The sequence below is a fragment of the Lingula anatina genome, chromosome 1 (genome assembly GCF_051362555.1).
Source record: "Lingula anatina isolate TDL-2025a chromosome 1, LinAna3.0, whole genome shotgun sequence".
In the NCBI taxonomy this organism is placed as follows: Eukaryota; Metazoa; Brachiopoda; class Lingulata; order Lingulida; family Lingulidae; genus Lingula; species Lingula anatina.
Genome location: NC_141767.1, coordinates 25,232,611 through 25,255,363, shown reverse-complemented (window position 1 = coordinate 25,255,363; position 22,753 = coordinate 25,232,611). Strand labels below are relative to the sequence as shown.

The window sequence follows — 22,753 nt, the reverse complement described above, 5'->3', positions numbered from 1 at the left end:
AACATATGTCACGCGTAACAGCTGGTAGTTACAGTTTATTTTTTTAAGAACTGGACAGTCATAAGTTTACAATGAAGGTATGTTATTATTTTAAAAACTGCTCTGGATTTGAGGTTTAGAAAAAGTGCGTTTGTACACAGCCAGCCACGTTATAATATTACTATAACTGTGAGTTTTCTTATTTGCTTTCAAAAAAAAAAAAAATAAAAAAATAAAAAAAAAAAAGGGTTATGAAACTGATAGCGTTATTACTATGTATATATAAAAACACTTTATATTCTCGAAATATACGAAAAGCTAAGAGCGGCCTTTTCAACCATGCTTCTATTCAAGTTCAAAAAGACTCATCCAAGATCCCACCAAAAGGCTTGTAATGACAAAAAAAAAAAAAAAAAAAAATTCAATAAATTTTGTGATAACACAAAGATAAACATAAAGATGATTGGTTGCAGCGTTTTGATTGACTGAATAAAGTGAACTTTTCGCTGGTTACTGGGGATATAGACTATCATCAATCAAAGTTAATAATACATTAATTAGAAGAATTTGCTATTTCAGTAAGTGTAACAAACGGTGCAGATTTTATGTCCATCAAGAACTGTTAAAAACCAGTGATATTTCATTCTGTCTGAATGCCAATTTATTTCATAAGTGAATTGCCACGAATTGCGCAATTCTGTGCTCAGGTATGCAATATTACAGCAAACAAAACAATCCTAAATATACAGCTACATAAATAGAGATATAATGTAAAGACCTAAGCTGAGGAAGATATTTAAATCTCTGCAACTTTCCATTGAAATACTAACTACTAGTTAATAATCATGATTGAAACATATCTTAATAACTTGCTGAAGATACACAATAGCTCATCATATTACATTCACGTGAAAAAAGCACACTCCTTTTCAAGAAAAGTGCTAAAACATTTCAGTGCTAAAACACACTACATGTACCATATACATAAAGCTGCACGTCGTCGGCACTGAAGAAAAGTCAAAGTCGATCCTTTTTGGTGCAATTCCTCTGTGTAATCCACCTAATAAAGTTAAGTTAACCATACACATCAAATAAATCTCCACTGTTCCCTGATCTAAAAAAAGATCCATCACTGGACATAGCCCAAAATATACTTCAAAAAACAGGGGTTTCTCTGCTGCCTATGATGAATGTAGCCTAATAAGATGCCCACAGTGAAGAGGAGAACTGAGAAGAGCCGACTGATCTTCTTTGTGAACACAACTTAAAGAAAGACTCTTTAACTACCTTGGTGTTTCCCCTTCATGTTTCAAATATTTTTAAATCTATGCAGAGAGTTATTAAAATCTATAACGAGAGATATACCCATGCAACACTGCATGAAAAAACACAGCTTTTATAAAAATTAAGTTTAGAAGGGAAGCTGAAATGAAAATGTACAGTATCAAGTAACAAACAAGGAAATGTATAGGTAAATTAATGAACAAAACTCATGGCAGATGATAAAAAGTAGAGCGAAATATGTATCCAGATTTAGGTCATATGACACAACAAACTAGGGGTAAACATACGTGGGTTTCTATTTTACCAGTTACCTTCAACGTGTCATATAATCACTTAATGAAAAAATCTTAGTTGGCTCAGTTAATCAAATCCTGACCTGGTTTGTGATTAATAAAACATAAACAATACATATCAGTACATATAGCAAAGCTATTAAAACTTTTAGCATATCTGTTGACATTTCTGCATGTTCAAATGCAACATTAAAACAAGCTGTTGTGTGACCAAATTCTTTCACTTAAACTTTCATAAAATGACCACACAGTGCAAATATTGCCAAACTGCCCCCCTCCCCCACACAGTATTATAATGATATTGTAGAATTTATGTTCATACATGCCACTAAGCTACTGACAACTTTCTTTCATATTAAACCAGCTGACCATTTCACTTGTATACACAATGTTTTCCCCTTTTTGAATGAAGTTATTTATTTACCAATAAAAAATGGCAGCAGAGAACATGAAGGTGACTCTGTATTGCTTTTATCTGACAGGTCTTCAACAGAATTTCAAAATAAGTGAGTCAAGGAAAGTTGAAACAAATTATGTTTAATTACACTGATAAAAATGAAACCTCGAAACCAATATTTTTTTTCAGATTTGCAAATAATCAGATGCAACTCGAATGACTTAATTGAACAGAAGTCTTCGGCCAGTTATCCCCACCACACATCCCAATCATCTTCCCACTTCTCTTCACACCAGCTGCTGCCCATACCACAGTATGGTTTAAAAAACCTGGAATCTTGCTCTTGTTTCAATGTTTGGTCTTGGTATACAAAATAATGGTCTGGATATCTGCGCTCATTTTCTCTATAACGGGCACGCTCAAACAACCAATTAGTGGGACTGCGACTGTATTCCCTGGCCTGGCCTCTGTTAAACCACCATTCTGAACTATGACGTGTATCCTCACGGTAATCCATTCTATTCTGATACCATTTACCATCTGAGTCAGTCTCTTTTCGTCTTGACTGGAAATACCAGTCACTTCTGGAATCAGTTCCTTCCCAGGTTGTGGAGTTACATTCCAATTTCTCCTTGCTGTTGTCAGTAAAGTCTTTTTTATCATTTGATGTTATAGTTTTCTTCAATGACATATTCGGATTTTCAGCACCTAAAGTAGCACTTGCTTCTGAACCAGCTTTTTCTTCATTTACCAAAACAACAACATAATCACCTACGTTATTGTTTTGACAAGACCCTTTTTTGCAGTTGTAATGGGTTTGCCACTTGTACAAGATGCTTTCACAACCAGCAATTGTTTCTTTATTTAATTTTTTCCTAATATAACCTTTCCACCAGTGCAACTGACAAGTTAACCAGGACCTTTTCTCTGCCCCATGATGCTCTTGAAAATGTTCCTGCAAATTTTCCAACTTTTTCAAAATATCCTTTGCACCATCTTTTCCCATTTGCCTTATTTTCTTGTTATTCAACTTCCTGATAGTCCCTTGAATTTTTTCCATATGCTTCTGAATTTTTCGTTCTCTTGGTCTAAATTTCTGCTGATGCATCTTATGGCAGTGCTTACCATGGCAGTGTGGTTGATGAATTTTATCATGGTCACCATTTTTGTGTAGTTTTCCTCCATGTCCTTTTCTTTTCTTATGTAATTTAACTCTATTTTCTTTTCTTTTCTTATATTTGTCTAGCTTCCTATCATCTCCTTTCAATTTTCTCGGTGGTCTAGATTCTTTATGTTTAACATGATGGCTTTTCTTCTTTTCCTTTTTCTTTTTATCTTTTTCCCTGCTGTTTTTCTCCTTTTCCTTTCTGGTGTGTCTCCCGTCCCAATATTTATTTACTGTGTCAGCGACTCTTTTCACACTGTCCTGAACACTTGTTTTGACTTCATTATATGTAGACTGGTGATTCTGTACAAGCTGACTTGACATGTTTCGCAGCCGCTCCCATGTACTGTGTAACCTCTCTGTGACACTTGCCACTGTGTCCTTGGACTTGTTAACATAGGTACGCAAGGTAACAGAGTCCATTAGATTAGATACCTTTTTCTTGAAACTTTCAGTGAAATCGTTAATTGAATCTTTCGTTCCATTCACTAAAGACGAAAATTCATCTGATCTAACATAAAGATTAAGCTCTTCAAATTTCTGTTTTAAAGTGTCCTTTGCATCTTCAAAAGTGGTTTTTGCAGCTTTCACATATTCCTGGAACTCTTGTGATTCTGTGAAACTGTCTATCTGAGCCCAGGCATCCTGGACACTTTTAGAACTGATGTTTTGGAGCATGTATAATTTTTCACCAAATGCACTGGTCAAGTTCTTGACAACTGGATCGGACCAGTTGACCCTTAAATGAGACATAAGGATGCTGATGCATGTGAATAAACCAGCAGTGTTACCGGTGCTGTGGTTGTTGTTGTTGTTATCACCATCATGGACAACATCCTGCTGTAACTTCTCTCTTAACTGCTTCTCTTGAATGTAGAACTCGCGCCACATGGCTGCACGACTTTTTGCTGCAAATTGCTTGGCCTTAATTTCATCAAGTTTTGTCCTCAAGTTTTCCATCAGAGGATCTCCAGTTGTTTCCTGCATCTCTTCTTCATTAGAGACTGTTTCTGGGTCAGTAGTAGATTCTATAATGGTAAAAATAAAATTTGCAAAGCAAATTAAAAAAAAAAAAATTGTACTGAATGTATATATACCTAAAAACTTAAAATAAATTATGTAAGCAATTAACTTCTCCAATTACAGCTATAAAACTTGGCTGTGAAAATAGCAAAGTTGTGCCTATTCAAAAATATCTAGTGTTTTTCAATCTGAGAAAAAGGCTGGCACATATGTATAACTTTTAGTATTAAATCTCTATGTGTTTTAACAACAGGACATTAAGAGTCTTCATAAAAATGTCACATTGCAATTTATCTAAATTCTACCGATTTGTTTGTAATGATGCCTTAAAGTGTACCTTAAAGTTATGCTGACAGAGTTAACTTACCTCCATTAGCAGGATGGTATGTATACCTAAGCCTGCCTAGCTGCATTTTTAATCCTTCATTTTCAGTTTGAAGGATGTTAATTCTATTCTTGAGAGGCTCTAGTTCATACTGGAACTTAAAAATAAATACAAACAATAATAATAAAAATATAATTTTCAATGATAAACTAAAAAATAACAAGTCCTACAGTCAAAAGAGTCAGATCAATTAAAAGATGTGTAGGAAAAAAAGTCTCATGTCAGGTGTCATGAAAAACCTGCATAGATATGCATAGATATTTATTATCCTACCTTTGTGTCCATGGTGTCTTCCTTTTCTTTCTGTTTGACTTCAAGATCGTGTAATTTTTCTGCAAGGGTGGTAATCTGACTCTGATAACTTTCAAGGAGACTGCTTGCCTGGCTCTCAGCCTCTTTCAAATGCTGAGCTTCGTCATTACTGGCTTGGTATTTACTCATCAATGATGCATATTCTGATTTCGTGGCCTTCTGGTTTTTCTCCAGAGTATCAAGCTTAGTTGTCAAAGTACCAATCTCAGTCTATTGCAAAAATAAAGACATAAATTATAAGATGTACAGTTGATGGCATACCATTATGTCATTAACTTTTAATAAACTAGATAACATAATTATGTTCAAATATGTGCAACTTACTGCCGGGAAAAATAAAAGCAAATTTGTTATCATTAATTAAAATGGTCAAAATCAAATTGAGGAAAAAGGATATTTATTTTTATGAATTTATTTTGATTTTTATAATATGTCAATAAGGTCATGAACTGTGCCAGATGAATCAATGGAACCTGATGTTAGATTGTTGACATACATAAAGCATATTTAAGTTTTTTTCTAGATTTAAAATCACAAACTGCCCATTTCATTGGTGGCAATCATTTTTTCTCTTTATCATCAGTAACAAAGTGAACTGCCATAAATCAATTCATGTCTATTTATTCGCCTTACTACTGCTACTACAATCACTACCCATTGTTTAGCAGTAAAAAACAAACTTCCATTTTCATGCCATACCTGGTAATCTTCCAAATTTTGGTCTTTAATCCTATCTATTGACTGACGATACTCAAGTTCTTGTAATGTAGACTCGTAACGCACTTCAAGTAATTCGTATTCTTCCTGGCTTGCCTTCTGGTTGGTTTCCAGCTCTTGCATCTGACATAGAAAGAAATATTGCAAATAAAACACTTGAATTTTTTCAAATCCTGGACCAACAGTATGGACAAACAAGCAATCATGAAGAAAATATGTGTTCAATGTATACTAAATTTTATTCCTGGAAATCACTATTAAATAAAATGGCTGACTGATAATCAAGTTCAATGTGGTGGGAATAAAGTACCAGTTTCAAATTGGTGCTATTTACTTAAATGTCAAGACTTGAGAATGGTTAATGCTGTATGTTAAGTTTTTTTTTTTATAGTCAGGAAATACTCAAATACCTTTGCTTGCAGAGTTGCAATTTTCTCCAGGTAAACCTTCTGTTGTGCATCTGACACAGACTGCTGTTTAAAAGAGTCAAACTCTTCCACAGTTGTCTGTAGTTTCTTCTGCAAGTCTTTAAATTCAGCTTTAAGCATCTGGTTTTCTTCATCCAATATCATCAGCTACAAGAAAAAAACAAATGTTACCCCTCATTTGTAATAAGTCATAATCATTATTGTCAAATAAAAATAAAACATAACCATTTTGTAAACATTTATAACCCCACTTCTCATCCACCTTTTAAGATCAACTGCCTCGAGCTCTATCATATTATTTAATACCTAGAACCTGACTATAGTCACTATCTTCTATAGTCCAACAAAATAGCTGGCTACCCACCTGCTGCTTGGTTTGGTCAGCTTCCTGCACCTGCCTTTGTAACTCCAGTTTGTCAGTTGTTAATTCTTTAAATTCAGTTCTCCATGTTTTCTTTTCTTCTCTCAGTCTTTTTTCATGCTGTATAAAACAATGGATGTGAACATCTCTACATCAAAAAGGTCAAATGTGATTCATGAAAATACACTGCCCTAGTGCTTCTCTTCAAAATTTACATATTTATACAAAATATTTTCTAGATCCCCAAAACTAAGGATAAAAGACTGAACAATTCACCCAGCACTGCCTTTCTCTTTCCATACATTCAAAATAAAAATGATACATTATTATCTAGTCACCTGTTTTCTGGCACTTTCTAAGTCCCTGATTTGGTCTTGCAGATCATCTATGTTGACCAGGGTGTCCCTGTACTTGGTCTTCCACAGTTCTGTCTCTTCCTTCATCATGCTGTTGTCCTGTAAATACAATAAACAACTTCAGAACAAATATTATATATTAAACAGACAAATGTTACAAGGTCAAATTACAAATACATATCATGCTATAGTCTTACCATGCCACCATTTATTGAAATTTGGAACCCATATAAAAGGCAGGTGAAAGAACTTGTGAAGCATTTAAAAGCACTCGGTTTCATCCTCAATATTGTCTGATAAGACAAGGGAAGAATCAATAGAGTTCAGAAAAAGCACCTGCTCTTTGATATTAAGGGCTTCAGTCCTGCATTATCTCCCACTGCAGCATATCTCATGTTACTGAGCAACAAACAGTATACTCCATGCAGGCTAAACCTCTATAATGTACTGTAGCCAGAACTGCTACATTCAGTGAAGTATCATGGGTTGTGATAAAACTGGATCAGGTAATAAAATGTTGCTTACTGAAGTCAGTTCAGCAATATGATCATCCAAAGCTTCATTTTTGTTCCAACAACCAAGCAGGTCATCCTGTAAGTCCTTCATCCTCTCTACCTGGTTTTCTCTCAGTTGGTTTTGGAGGTAAGATTCTCTTGCAGAACCTAACAGAGTAAATTAAAAGCATTTAACACTTTTTGACAATCCATTTTAAGTAGACTTTTGGATTAGAATGCCATTATACCTACTCTTGCACCAACACATATACATATTATGTATATATATGTAACCACATGTATAAGAAAGTAATGAACAGAAATGTTTCACTTTTGTATTCTAATTAACATACAGGTAATTGCATGAATGTGTTTGCGATATGTTGGCACTCGCTTTTTCTAATGCAAAACAACATTTACAAAGGTTTCAAAGTTAATAACTAGCCACTTACCAATAGAATGCCCTATGCCTAATCCAACTGCAGCTGTAACAACTGCTAGCATCACCAAGTTCAAGATTGAATTCAGGTCATTATTAGGCCGATGGCGATACTGTCTGATGGTGTTAGCATTGGCAACAGGAACAATATCCATAGCACTAACATCAGAGCCCTCTGAAGCTGAGATATCAGATTCACAGCGATCATCCACACCAGGAAGGGGTTCAAACTCTGAAGGAAGGGGAAAAACAACAACATATGTTAGTATTGGCAGCATGCTTTGGCAGTTATCAGAACAGGTTCCACACATTGACAAAAACATGTCTGAAAACTTCACACATATATTTTCTTGATATGATAAAAGAACACCAGACATGCTCTAGGTAGGAGTGAGCACACTTACTTGTATCAAAGCAGCACATGCATGATAACAAAACCATGAGAAAATATATTTCATTATGATGGTTTACTTTCCAGATTATGACATGATTTGCATTTCACTTTGCTTGTTTCCTTTTTTCTTACAAACCTAAATAATATTGTAAAATGTGAGGTATGTAAACATCAGTTTCCAGAAAACTATTTCACAGGTTTTTTACATAGTAAAGGGTATCCAACAACTTTTTAAGTATTATGGTAATCCCATTGAGAATTGGAAAGCACATACAAGAAATGATAAGTGTTCTTTCAGGTTTAATAAATATTGCAATTAAAAGGACACAAAAGAGGATTTTCGCGCCAAAATTGATTTATCCTGATTTATCCCGAGGTTAACACTACTTTTCCGCGATTTACCAACCTTTAATCTATCATTCCCGGCACTCGCCATCGCTCTGTAACATTTTTGGAAAATACAATAAAAAGAAAACCTCCGCTTAAGCGGAGGTTTACCAACAACCACCTCCATTTTCATCATAGAGCTCTCTAGACTTCCGGATATCGCGAGATTCTCGTATTGCGACCTAGTTAAAACTAGTTCAAGCTGCCGGGAAAGCACATGAAACAGGAGGCTGAATTAGTTGAGACTCCATCGAAGAAGGGAAGAAAGATAACAAAAAGAAAATGGAAACACTCTTTACAAAAGTCAACACCAGAAAAATAAAATGCGCGTAAAACAGTGTATCAGCAAATGTACGACAGGCAAACAATAAACACCGGCGAGGAAGAAGGCAGATGAAAATTAACCTGCTTGCATGGATGGCCATGGATACGAAGGATCGCCTGGCCGCGAAGTATTTACTGGATTTGTGAGTACCATTTACTCAGTACAATTATGTTTGAGATAAGACACCAGTAAAAATATTTATTAAGCACAGATATTAATGTTTATTTACGTGTGTTCGTTGTATTTCTTAACGATTGTCAGGCTGGTCTGTCAAAATATGCCATGAAATTGTAACTAATCGATATGAGTGGTATCGATAACAGGAATTACAAGTGTTGCTCATATGTCGACTCTGACAGGGTTTGGGTAAGTTTATACAGCAAAGAAAGTTTAAATGGAAATGGACATGGTGGGAGATACTGGTTTCATAACATGTACATTACCATTGCCGGGGCGAATTGTTGACTTACCGAGGGCACATTTCTTGTGCCTCTTACATCTGGGCATACAAAACACAGTAATTAAGACGTATGACCAAGATGCTATTTCTTTAGGCATCTTAATCCCAAAATGAATTTGCAGAAGCTGTTATTGTATATAAGTTTAACTCAGTTTTAAATGGCATGTCAACTATAATAGAAAATATCTTTGAATAGTATTTTGATTTTATATTCTTAAGGCAATTAAGTTTCCTTTTTACATTAAAAATAAATAAATAAATAAATAAATAAATAAATCAGAAAGGGGATATTGCATGTTTATGTTTAGTACATCTGTAAATGGATAAATAGTCCAGAGTAATAAATTAGATCATACAATTTTAACTTTAGAGTCCAACCAGTATTTCGGAGATTAAACCAATATGAAGTGATCAAGAAACTTCAAAATTAAGTTGTAGTTAATACTAGAGCAGTTGAAGATGACAGTCTAGATAATTTAAGGTGATCATATTGAGAAAAATGGCATTTATACTTACTTCAGTTGAATTTTATACTTATTTCAGTTATGTTTTTACATGATTTTTTTCAAACTTGATTATCTTAATTTTATGTACTGTTCCTTTTTTTGGTTGCAGTATCAAGGTAACTTTTTCCTATGGGATGCCTGAACTGGAAGAAGTGCAGATGGAAGAAGAGGAAGATGCTGAAGAAGAGGGAATTAAAGGATCCTGATGATCCAACATGGGACTAAAACATGTCTTTAGAGTAAGCAGAATTTTAATAAGCTGATATTCACTCATCATATATTAGGCATTATAGGTGCATGATTTCTCTTTTATCAATTTTTTTCCAAATTGGCAACACATAATGTAAACATAATGCAAGACTCTATTTCTTCCATCAACTGAAACGAGCTAAGCTTTACCAAAGTATTGTGCACTCAATTCTAGAATATGCCTGCCCTGTGTGGCATCCAGGACTAACTATAGAGCAATGCAAACTCTTAGAGACTGACCAAACTCGTGCTTTGAAGATTATTTTCCCTGACCTACACTATGATGAAACCCTGAACTTGGCAAATATGTGTACTTTAGATAAATGAAGAGATCTGTTCAAAACTTTCTTTTACAAAATAACTGAATCCTCTGACAAACTGAATCACATCTTTATTGAGCAATCCAATCGTCTTTTAAGATCAAACAATAGTAACAAAGTGCCACAATTTAAGACCGACAGATTCCGATGCTCTTTTATTCCATATATATATGCACTTTTAAATTTCCAATAGTATTATGTTGTCTTTTATCCTAAGTACAATAATTTTAAAGTTCAATTAGCAGTCTTTTAACTCAGTTTTATTCAAGCAAATATTCACTTTATTTTCATTATAATTTTCTTAACACTATGTACAACTTCAACCCACTGGGTTGCAATCTTAATAAATTATTATTATGATTATTATTATTTTGATTTGCTTTTTTAGACCTTAAGGTTATGAACAACTGCCAGTATGATGTCCTGAAGAAGAGTTTTTTACATGGAAGAGGAACTCCATGGCTCTCCACCAAAAAAAGAGGAACTTTTCTTGAGGGTCCAAAGCGGGGACGAGTTGGATAGTGAGAGACTTTTCCTGACTTTCGAGTGCTGCTTACAGGATATATTCAGTGAACTCATCTTGCCAATGTGACAAAGCATAATCTGCTGACTTCAAACCATCTAGCACTGACATGTATGCTATAATGCAGACAGATTGGAAATCAAGGTGGTCTTTCCTCCCAAAACTAAGTCATATGCCTGATATTGAGAATAAACCATTTTGGTCCAGCATTTACTTCTTAAATCTAGATGACATCAAATGTATTATGGAATATGGTACTGGTGGCATATTGTGACTTCAACTTGATTTTAAACCAGTGTGTTGTCAGATTTTGTAAGATCACCAGTTGCAGTTTTGTGACTTTGTTCCAGCATAAAATTCTGTATTTGGCAAGTGACTGTATGTCATTTCTTTTAAGACCTACAAAAATGGTTTGAGTGAACACTTGTGCCTGTATTCAATTCTCCACAAAGCCATTATTTAGAATACATGCAGGGAAGCCATGCCTGTATTTTTTAAAGAAATATTTATACCTTTCTATTTATTCCCTGCACATCTTGGAAAAGTATGTGTGAATATCTTCTGATGAAACAATTTATGTTTGTGTAAGTGGGGTTAGTCCTTTCTCATGACACATCCCTTTGCATGGAGATTTTTGTGTCAGCTCACATGAGTCAATACACTGACAGAGAGGGGGATAATTTGTTGATCTGCAATCCTCATGGGTCTGCATGTACATCAGACTCTTAACATGATAGCCCGGCTGTTAATAAGTCTCTCTCAAAAATGTTACCATACTATAGTGTACTGCACAATGTGAAAGTTTGTGAATGCTTGAATGGAAGGCTTATTTATGAAGAAAGCATTAATAAGTACGAAAATAATTATGCATTCTAGCTTACAAAATCTGTGTATGTCTTATTCATTACATGTGACAGGTAATAATAAAGATGATTTGGCCAAATTCCAAACTTATGTAGCAAACTTTATTCTTGTATTTTTGCCAAATATTTGAAATATAAATAAAAGATGTTTCAATATTTAAACTTTTATTTCATTCATAATCTCTACCCAGTTAATGTTACATTGATACTGCAGCTTATGCTTTGTACATAACAATATGTTAATAATAATAACAGTTGGATAGTACATGTTGTTAATTTACTAAAGGCCTAGTTCTTAGAAAAACATGTTCGACATTAAAATATATTCTAAAAAAGTTTTCAAGAATTGCATGAGAATTGAATCTTTGGATGTATTTGGCAAAATTCTTAAATTATTGAAGAGTTGACAATGCCCAGAAAATAAAAGTCCTTGAGGCTCTCTGTGATCTCAGTCTTGGCACTTAAAATACGTGGGCATTATAATATAAAACTGTTCACTCAGTTTTGGTAAAAGGTGGTGGATTATGTGGTCATTAGTGCACATTTTTTGTAGCAGTCTTTTGCACAACTTGTCACGCCGACATTGAAGTGAAGCAGAATTGTAAGATTGGAGTGCTTCCTGGTGTGAGTTTTCCAGATATAACTTGAGGCACTGTAATAGTAAAATTACATAAAATGGTTATAAAGAAAAAATGTATTGATATTATCATAACAGCACTATTCTTTAACAAAAATTAACAAATTAGAGGGCATGATCACTACATGATAACCAGCTTTTGATAAAGAAGATAGTCTGATTATGGCACAAAATAATTAAATTTAAATAGCTATAGCTGCATTAGATCATAAAGGCCACAAGAAGAAATAACATAATCACACATGGTTTTAAAGAACTGATGTAAAAAAAAAAATCACACTAATATTCCCCATTTGCAATTAGAATTTTGACAAGCTAATCGATAGTACTAAACCACACCAAATGGCACTGTTCGCCCTCTAAAATAGCAAAAATTTTAAGCGGACCCAGAACCCCACGGCAACTAGATGGTCGGCTTTGCATCCGCGGACCCCCCCCTCCCCCCCCCCCCCCACTTCAAATAATCCTGGATCCGCCCCTGTTACCTGGTGTATTGCTAAAATTATTAACATACCTGTTCTCTCCTTCGTGCTTGAAGGGGTGTATCAACCAGTTCCTCCTCTGAAAGGCTAAAAAATTCATTCCTTGTAATCATATTCATATTTATTTATTTATTGTATTGTTCTATTATTTTACTCTTTATATTGCTCCAAAATTAAAATGATTTCCGATTTTTATAATTGGTTAAATAAACTCTTATCTTATCTTATCTGACAATATTAATACATTTACAAATGAGTTACGTGTTGTACAAAGAACACCCTCTATCCCAACTAGTATGTAGTACTCGAGGTACATTGTATATCTCATGGGATTCCCCTGCGGGAATATGGTGTGAGGTTCGTCTGCAAGTACTGGTAGATGACCACATTAAGCAGAAAACGGTATTCCTCCTGGTTTACAGAACTATATACCTCAGGGTCAAAGTGCACTACCACGCTTCATGTAACTACGTAGTACGCAGTGCGAGTGGTTTGGGGACTGCGAGTGCGTTATCCGAGGAAATGTAGCAGTTATTTACGCTTTTAAACTTCCACTGCTAGATATTTTTATTTCCTGCCACCTTCCCATTTTAAAGCACATATAGTGACTATAACCCGCTTACCTGCAAAGATTCTGTGAACAATTCCTCTTCTTCTCGCCCACGCTCACCTTTGCAGTCGAGTGAGACATGCTGTCTGCATTGTTTACATCTCGTATCTGAGTCGAGATGCCGCGTTATTTCAAACTGTGTCAAGATGGCTGACGCCCGGGGTTCGAAAGTGGACGGTGAATATGATTCTTTTTTTCGATATTGATTAAGGCCATTTACCTGCCATTTTATGCTTTACCCATAGCAATTGTTCTCAGATAAGTTAAATAAGAAGCAATCCATGCACTAAAAAGGCGTTTTTAATCCTATTTTTTGTCCCTTTAAAATTGCCATATTCATTTTCTTAAATGGTTCTGAATTTTGAAGCTGTGCAGAAAGACAACTGTGCCAAACCTTGTAAGCAAAATCATTTTTATTGCTCTATTTTTGACTAAACGTGTAAAAAATACGTCAAAGTGTGTTTAAAAAGAGTGTCCATATCACATTCAATCTTTTTATTCCCCATGCTCAAACATGACTTGTTTAATTTCTTGTTTAAAAGGGGCAATTGAAGAGTTTTCAAGTGTGGTAAGGGCATATGGTATAAATATGTTGTGAAACCAATGGTGGATCCAGGGTTTACCTCCTCTTCCCTTCCCATATTAACAGTAAAATGAGCAAAACCAGTCAAAATCAAGCAATCATTATTTCGTAAGGGCCCTACATTCTAGTATTAAAAATTTCATCTATGGTTAAGATTTTTGTCAAGCAAAATGAGACAACTTTTTATCCCAATGCTCCCCTTTGCAAAAACCTGGATCCACCAGTGATTACATATCCACACACCAGTTATTGTTCAGATTAACCACATGAAGTGTCCCAAAAGGTTGCTCAAACTGGAGATAGAAACATATGCTAACTCTGACAACAAAAATAAACAATTATTTATGCAAAGACACTGATAAAATGCAGATGGGCCACTTTTCTGAAAAGGAAAAACTCTGTGAATGAAAAAAATTAATTTAAGTGTTACACCTGACATTGGGATACACTGCCCCTTTAATGGATACATCTGTTTTAAATCATTTTATAACTTTACCATTTAAAATAGTTGAAATTATACTATAATAATCAAACAATAAAATAAAATGAACATAATACAACTTGTCTACAAATGAAAATAACATTATATTTACCTTCATCTTGATGTCTCACTTCTCTTCTTTCAACTGCCTCCCACCAACGTGGATTAAAGAAACTGAAGTTAGAAGCGACACTGGAACTGCTGGTATGCATTTGTTGTTGTTGCTGATCTTCCACAGCTGCTGTTGCTGGATCAATGCGGACAAAGTCGGAGGCATCGGAGTCTGTGGCACATGAGGAACTGTGTGCTCTGTTTGAACCTTCAGATGCCATCATCAATTTCACCCTGAAATCATCCATTGTGCTTGAAATCCCTTACTGTTCAGGCAAGTTATGTGCATAAGAACTTTATAGGGAAAAAAAGGGAATATCTTTCAAGAAATTTGAACTTATCACCTCAGTATGCCCTAACCAAAAGCCTTGAGTAAATTGCAGTTTTGAGGATCTCATGTTCATGGTGTCACTTTAAACTCTAGAATGCCAAATGCTTTCCACGCACCAAAATTTAGTGTTTCAATATTTGATATCAAATGAAAAGCTAAATATGTGCATGTATTGTATAGTTTTCTTTAAAGCTATTCTTCCAAACTTGTAAAAACTGCACTCGTGTGAAACAAGTAAGACAAAAAAACCAAAAAAAAACAAACAAACTAAAATGATGAATAAATAAATTAACAACCAATGCTCACTGAACTTACTTTAGAAGTTCAATGACAGCATCTGCTTCTTTGCTACTGTGAGGTCGGTGCAGTATATCTTCAGCAAACTCTGCAACATGTTTTTCATCTTCTTCATTACCTCTAGCTTGCTCACTTTCTTCCACAGCATGATCTTTTATTGGAAACAACAACTCAAAGCCAGATCCCACTGAGTCTCTCTCTGGGGGTAACAGATCTGCCTGTGAAGCATTTTCAGGGGGTGTTTTGAAGTCCTGTGAAGCAGTAGCAGGGGATGCAAGATCTCTGACCACTTCTTGTGGGGCTGGCTCAGAGCAAGCTGCACTTGAGACCAACTCTAGTGTGTCAGTTTCTGGCAATATTGGAGCTGAGACAGCCCTCTGAGATGCCTCACTGGACACTATTGGGTCATGTGCCTCGGTTTCTGATTTATTGTCATCTTGTTCGTTTTCATCTGAATCATTTACTTCTTGGCTGCCTAAAGCTGGTGTCATCTCATTCTGCACATCACATCCTAAAAAGAATAGTGATCTTAGCAATATTTTGTTCTTTAAAATCATGTTGAGATAGGCCCTAGGCCTGGTTCAGTTTGAATGACATCACCAGATTATTGGGGGAATACCATATCTGTTTTCCAGCAATCCTTCATTTATTATTCCTTATTTAGTGAGGATTGCTGTGCATCCTCCTTAGCACAGCTGCGTTTTGCTCAATTAGCTACAGTTAACAGGTGTTGTTACCACAACAAAAGCTACATTAAGATCAGTCATGACTAAAAGAACATTTCAGGCAGTAACCTTTCTTATAACAACCCCTGACTACATTATTAGCAACAATGAAAGCAAACGGTTTTTTTTGGCTTTAATTCAAAATTATTAAGGTTACATATTACCTTCAGTTCCTTCATCTTCATTGTCTAAACTGTCTACATCAGAGTCTGTATCATCACGACGTTTGTGGTATGAAACTATTTGTTGGTCTACCTTCACAAAGTCACTAGAACTGCTACTATCACTCTACATAAACAAAAAATTGTCATAAGTGATAGGTTTGAATGATTCTTACTGTTTTACCTTTGTCTGTCTAAATACATTTTAAAGTGCTACTTGAGAGAACAGTTTCATTAGCTCTGTATGTATAAATTCAAATTATTGTTTTTCTTTTTATCAAGAGCTTGTAAAATATGTGGGTATTACCTCCAATATTTCTGTGACTGTCAGTCACCATCATCAGGGAGTAAATGACTAGGGTCATTTCACCTGGAATGAAAATCCAGGTCAATTGCCCCTAATCACTGTGTGATATATTCAGTCAAATGTGGAACCTGCCAAGGAGAATACATTGGCGAGACAGGAAGACCATTAGCCACAAGAATGAAAGAACACAAAGACTCAGTGGCCAAAAACAACTGGAAATCAGCCCTTGGAGAACATACCTGCAAACATCCAGGTCACCACATAGATTTTGACAGCCTGAAAGTGATAGACAGAGAAAACTGGACATTCCAAAGAAAAATAGCAGAAGCTGTACACATCAGGACCAAACAACCAGACCTGAACAGACAGGGGGGGGGGGGTATGATTTACCAGCTATCTACCTCACGGTGCTCCAGAGGGATGCAGAGGAGCCCCGGAGGGAGGAAGTAACAGTTACAACACAAGGCCAGTGATTAGGGGCAATTGACCTGGATTTTCATTCCAGGTGAAATGACCCTAGTCATTTACTTCCTGATGATGGTGACTGACAGTCACAGAAATATTGGAGGTAATACCCACATATTTTACAAGCTCTTGATAAAAAGAAAAACAATAATTTGAAAGTGCTACTTATTTAATGCAGATTATAAATCCATCTCAAATCACAATCTCTATGAATGTTGATGAGATTTGTCATAAAATACCTTTGCAACTTAAATATCATCTACTGAATGTCAAACACTGAATTCTCAGAATATGTAAATGTCTTATACATCTTGAGAGGTGAATCATCATATGATTGTGATATATTTAGAAGAACCTTATTTTCATCTGTTGTAGTATATATATCTTATATCCGGAAACATAAGATAAATGGTCTCAGCATGCAATCTCGCAACTTTTTGGACATGTAGTTATTTTTCTTCCTGCTATAAAGGAGCAACATCCAACAATAGCTTCTCTGTTATATACAGTACGTGCTGTTTTAATATGAAATCCGTGCTCAACATGTACCTGTACCTTGTAGATCAATAACCTGACAACTGAAAACAGTTTGGATCCTAAGATGTAATAATAAAACTAGAGGATCAGAGAGGCGATACCGCCTCCGAATATTGTACCACCAGCTGGAGCAAGCGCATTCGTATAGACCCCCACATACACAAAATAAGGGACACAGCCACCAGTTTTGTGCTTGACAAGCTGTAAAAATGCAATCAACAAGAATTTTTAAACTATTGCAAAAAATATATATGGTACAATCAAATTTAAGTTCTTCATAAGGTAGGTCAAGGGTCAATTTCAAGGTCACAATAAATTGCCAGTATATGACTTCCTATTCAAGTTCAAGAGTAACTATGGACCTATCTCTGTCAAGTTTGAAGTTAAAAGAGAAAGAAATTAGCAGAGTTCAGTTCATGATAAAAAGTACGTCAAAGGTCAATTTCAAGGTCACACTTAGATTGCCAGTATAGGACTTCCTATTCAACTTCAATAGTAACTATGGACCTATCTCAGCCAGTTTTGGAGATAAAAGGGAAGCAAAATTTGCAAAATTCAGTTCATGGTGAAAAGTAGGTCAAAGGTCAATTTCAAGGTCACATTTAGATTGCCAGTATATGACTTTCTATTCAAGTTCAATAGTAACTATGGACCTATCTCTGCCAGTTTTGGAGATAAAAGGGAAGCAAAATTTGCAAAGTTCAGTTCATGGTGAAAAGTAGGTCAAAGGTCAATTTCAAGGTCACATATAGATTGCCAGTATATGACTTCCTATTCAAGTTCAATAGTAACTATGGACCTATCTCAGCCAGTTTTGGAGATAAAAGGGAAGCAAAATTTGCAAAATTCAGTTCATGGTGAAAAGTAGGTCAAAGGTCAATTTCAAGGTCACATTTAGATTGCCAGTATATGACTTCCTATTCAAGTTCAATAGTAACTATGGACCTATCTCTGCCAGTTTTGGAGATAAAAGGGAAGCAAAATTTGCAAAGTTCAGTTTATGGTGAAAAGTAGGTCAAAGGTCAATTTTGAGGTCACATTTAGATTGCAAGTATATGACTTCCTATTCAAGTTCAATAGTAACTACGGACCTATCTCAGCCAGTTTTGGAGATAAAAGGAAAGCAAAATTTGCAAAATTCAGTTCATGGTGTAAAGTAGGTCAAAGGTCAATTTTAAGGTCACATTTAGATTGCCAGTATATGACTTCCTTTTCAAGTTCAATAGTAACTATGGACCTATCTCTGCCAGTTTTGGAGATAAAAGGGAAGAAAAGTTTGCAAAGTTCAGTTCATGGTGAAAAGTAGGTCAAAGGTCAATTTCAAGGTCACATTTAGATTGCCAGTATTGGACTTCCTATTCAAGTTCAATAGTAACTATGGACCTATCTCTGCCAGTTTTGGAGATAAAAGGGAACCAAAATTTGCAAAGTTCAGTTCATGGTGAAAAGTAGGTCAAAGGTCAATTATAAGGTCACATTTAGATTGCCAGTATATGACTTCCTATTCAACTTCAATAGTAACTATGGACCTATCTCAGCCAGTTTTGGAGATAAAAGGAAAGCAAAATTTGCAAAATTCAGTTCATGGTGTAAAGTAGGTCAAAGGTCAATTTTAAGGTCACATTTAGATTGCCAGTATATGACTTCCTATTCAACTTCAATAGTAACTATGGACCTATCTCTGCCAGTTTTGGAGATAAAAGGGAAGAAAAATTTTGCAAAGTTCAGTTTATGGTGAAAAGTAGGTCAAAGGTCAATTTTAAGGTCACATTTAGATTGCCAGTATATGACTTCCTATTCAACTTCAATAGTAACTACGGACCTATCTCAGCCAGTTTTGGAGATAAAAGGAAAGCAAAATTTGCAAAATTCAGTTCATGGTGAAAAGTAGGTCAAAGGTCAATTTTAATGTCACATATAGATTGCCATTATATGACTTCCTATTCAAGTTCAATAGTAACTATGGACCTATCTCTGCCAGTTTTGGAGATAAAAGGGAAGAAAAATTTGCAAAGTTCAGTTCATGGTGAAAAGTAGGTCAAAGGTCAATTTCAAGGTCATAGTAAGATTGCCAGTATATGACTTCCTATTCAACTTCAATAGTAACTATGGACCTATCTCTGCCAGTTTTGGAGATATAAGGGACTAAATGTTATAATTTTGGAGTTACCATAATGTGCCTTAAATTTCGTACAGAAAAAATTAATTAAAATAAAGAAAAGGTCATTTTGGTCAAAATTCTTGAAATAGGAGGTGCTCTGAAGTTTCAGAAGTTCAAATTTGATGAAATAATGTCATTTTTGAACACAAGTTGTCTGCTTTGCCAAGCCTTATGTTTTATTTTTCCAGAGTTCAAAATTTATTATCCATTACCGTACTGCACATTTTGCTTTTACCACCAATATGTGCTTTTTGATACAGCATAACTCGAAAACCGTATGGAATACAAAAAAACCGAGACCACTTCCAGTGTTGGGCTTTACATGCTCTACAAAATGCAAAAAAGAATGGGTTTCTAGCATTAACGGTTCCCGAATTAGAGACAGTTTTCAGTTTCGGTATCTTATGGCCGCTACTCCCGTGAAAATGCACCGATTGACCCCAAATTCATGGAGATGAAAGATGACCTGAAGGGTAACACTTTCCAATAATATTATTGGTTAAGTCTGTGTGGTGTCTGAATAACAGGGCAAAAAATTTTTTTTCGTAAAAAATTTCATTTTTTTGAAAATTTTGGCCCATTTGACCTTGAAGTAAAGGTCAAAGGTCAAATCCAAGGGTATATTTGAAATCTACACATATGACTTTTGGAAAGCCGTCTATAGAAATTTTTCCCATAACCCCTTCCGTAGGGTAGATAATTAGCATTTAATTTTGCCATTTTTAGACAAGGGTGCATTGCAATGAGTGCCACACCCAGACCCCAATACCGACAAAGCCCAAATTTTACGTGGAACGAGTTGAGATTATAGGTGACCTAAATCCATGAGATGGGTACGGGGGCCCTTACCGTCTAGGAGGAGAAGCGGTAACGGTAGCCATCCGGCGGAGCCGGCGGAGCCAACGGAGCCGGCGGAGCCGGCGGAACGATCCGGACGGGACCGAAACCATGTGTACCGCCAGCGCTTACGCTGGTGGTACAATAACCAGAAGATCAACAAAGCTCTTTGTTGAAGAAGGATCTGTTATTTGCTTTGTCAACCTTAAAAAGTTAACCGAGAGTGTGCATATGTGTGTTAACATGCTTACCTCTACTAAACCCTGATCAGTAACAAGTGTCCAGCTGGACAAACTGTCCTGGTCACTCCCAGGATGGTCAGACATCTTACATCATAAAGGGCTTATACTTGATATCAGAGAGCTATCTGAAATGTCCATTTCATCATGTTAAATATCAAACTTCCACACTTTCAATAGTTCACATTTAGATTTTAAGGACTTTTGGCAACATAATGAAGTTTAGAAAGCATTCACATACTACTTCTATATGAATTCTGCTGTAACCTTGATTATAGTCAGTGGAACTAAAGCCCACATTTAAACAACCCTTAAAATACTTAGCTTGACTTCAACTGTACAAAAATACAGTTTGTTAAATGAGGAGGATAATCTTTGGGTTTGTAAATATTGCCTATTGTAAATACTACCATATCAATTTAAAATCATTAAGCAATTTATCTCTTTCTTTTTGAATTATTGTATACTGTTTTAGATTTGTTTAATGTGCTACTGAAATCTGATACCATCAAAATCCAAACCATTAGCTTGCACTTAAGCTAGCCACATGTCATTCAGGCCGATTCATACCTTGTCCTGACTTCGATACAAATATAACTATACAGATTCTATGAAGTTCCAATAGCCAGGCTGTTTATTGATGGTGGGAGGAACACAAGAGTTAGTATCTTGCTTGCAGCTGTGTCCAAAAATTCTTATGTCCAATAGTACTCTTTATGCAAAAGTTTTCTTGAAGTGTTCTCTGTGTTCTGTTCATTATTAACCTAATCTTCTTTTACAAGTGTATTGTAGAGATTGCCATCTCAAATTAATCACATACAGTGAAGTGAAGCTATCTACTAATGGCTTTCAAAACATCCCAAACAGGTGCACTAACAAACAAAAATGTATTTTGGCAAGTTTGTGAATTTTCTAACAATGTTTATCCTTAATGGAAGTGAAACTTCCCTAATAAGATATAAAGAAGGTATAGGATATGGTTATTTCTGGACGTCAAATATATCACATAAAAGTTGTCCCTATTTATGAATTTAAGTTTTAGCTTTAGTCTAATAATGATAACATATTTAACAATATGTTTCTACAACAATGGTATTTACAGTTATTTCCTAAACAAAAATATAAATATAAAACAAGAATTTGGTGATAACAGATTCTTCTAACACAAACCCCTAAACAGTTATGGCAATCATTCTTAACTTTGAAATTGAAGTAAAGAAATTGTTAACATGTTTAAGTGTTAATAATTACACAGCACATTTCCTCATTTATTTGTATCAACATTTTTTGCCACATAAGACACCTATAATATTTATAAATAAATGTAAATACAAATAAACGGATTTAGCTACCCCGCAAAAAATGAAAAGTTCAGCCCAAAAGTTTGCAAGAGTTAGCAATATATACACTGTATATATATATATATATTGCTGCAAATTTTGCAAGTGCAGTTTGCAGCAATATTGCAGCAGTTTTACTGCAAATTTGCAGCAGGCCTTCTACTTTGCTACGGGTTAACATGTACCATATCACAACAAAAACCGTTATCAATCCTATTTTTACTATGTCTGTCCATATTGGCAAGCCTCTGTTGAGTGTTGGCAAGCGTCCAATGCTACGTCATACTAAAGTTATTAATGTGCTGTTTCTACAATATCGTCTGAAATATAATACGATTTTGTCGAACTATTGATGATGTTTAAACAACTCAAGTGTATTGACATAGAGTTGTCCACAAAGCTTGCGTTAACTTTAATGCACATTACCACACTACACATTGCAGCCAGGCCTAGTGCAGCGCTACGGCGAGTGTCGACATGTTATCTTAAATAGAACACAGTATAAGACATGAAATCAGACTGTCAGCACTACAGTGATACAGATCCTTTCAAAATGTAAAAAATCTTAGACATGTGAAAAAAGCTAAAAAACAAACAAACATCTTACCACCAGCTACTCGAAAGTGCTTCTGTTTTTAATTGTTTTCATTTTTCTCCGCGCCCATACAAAGTCGCGAATGAATAATTTTATTTATTTGTTGTAAAGTATGAGTCCATATATATACATAAAAGATATCACAAAAAGATGATAACTTTACGAATATATAATTCATTTTTAATATACATGTT

The 22,753-nt window shown here is 35.2% G+C and overlaps 2 protein-coding genes and 1 long non-coding RNA gene across 5 annotated transcripts; 1 reads left to right on the top strand and 2 right to left on the bottom strand.

Annotated features, from left to right (window-relative positions):
* Positions 1–612: 612 nt before the first annotated feature.
* Positions 613–22,653, bottom strand: LOC106182005 (uncharacterized). Of its 3 annotated transcripts, none has more exons than XM_013566610.2 (14): positions 22,572–22,653; positions 20,637–20,752; positions 16,082–16,205; positions 15,211–15,703; positions 14,566–14,798; positions 7,647–7,865; positions 7,226–7,362; positions 6,683–6,799; positions 6,348–6,464; positions 5,966–6,130; positions 5,538–5,678; positions 4,800–5,048; positions 4,509–4,623; positions 613–4,146 (listed from the first exon to the last, which is right to left on the bottom strand). In XM_013566610.2, the coding sequence occupies exons 2-14, from the start codon at positions 20,709–20,711 to the stop codon at positions 2,201–2,203; spliced, it is 4,131 nt and encodes a 1,376-aa protein (XP_013422064.2). In that variant the 5' UTR covers positions 20,712–20,752; positions 22,572–22,653; the 3' UTR covers positions 613–2,200. The 3 variants fall into 3 exon arrangements, with proteins under 3 accessions (XP_013422064.2, XP_013422065.2, XP_086873151.1); XM_013566611.2 differs by having other exon boundaries at positions 7,647–7,814; XM_087017025.1 differs by lacking the exon at positions 22,572–22,653 and adding an exon at positions 22,391–22,406.
* LOC106162459 (uncharacterized) lies at positions 8,675–11,760 on the top strand. Its single transcript, XR_015335413.1, has 3 exons — positions 8,675–8,881; positions 9,815–9,944; positions 10,663–11,760. It is a non-coding gene; the product is annotated as an uncharacterized LOC106162459 (long non-coding RNA).
* Positions 11,809–14,189, bottom strand: LOC147764155 (uncharacterized). Its single transcript, XM_087017034.1, has 3 exons — positions 13,403–14,189; positions 12,812–12,866; positions 11,809–12,312 (listed from the first exon to the last, which is right to left on the bottom strand). Exons 1-3 carry the CDS (start codon positions 13,468–13,470, stop codon positions 12,109–12,111), a joined length of 327 nt encoding a protein of 108 aa, XP_086873160.1. The 5' UTR covers positions 13,471–14,189; the 3' UTR covers positions 11,809–12,108.
* Positions 22,654–22,753: the final 100 nt, after the last annotated feature.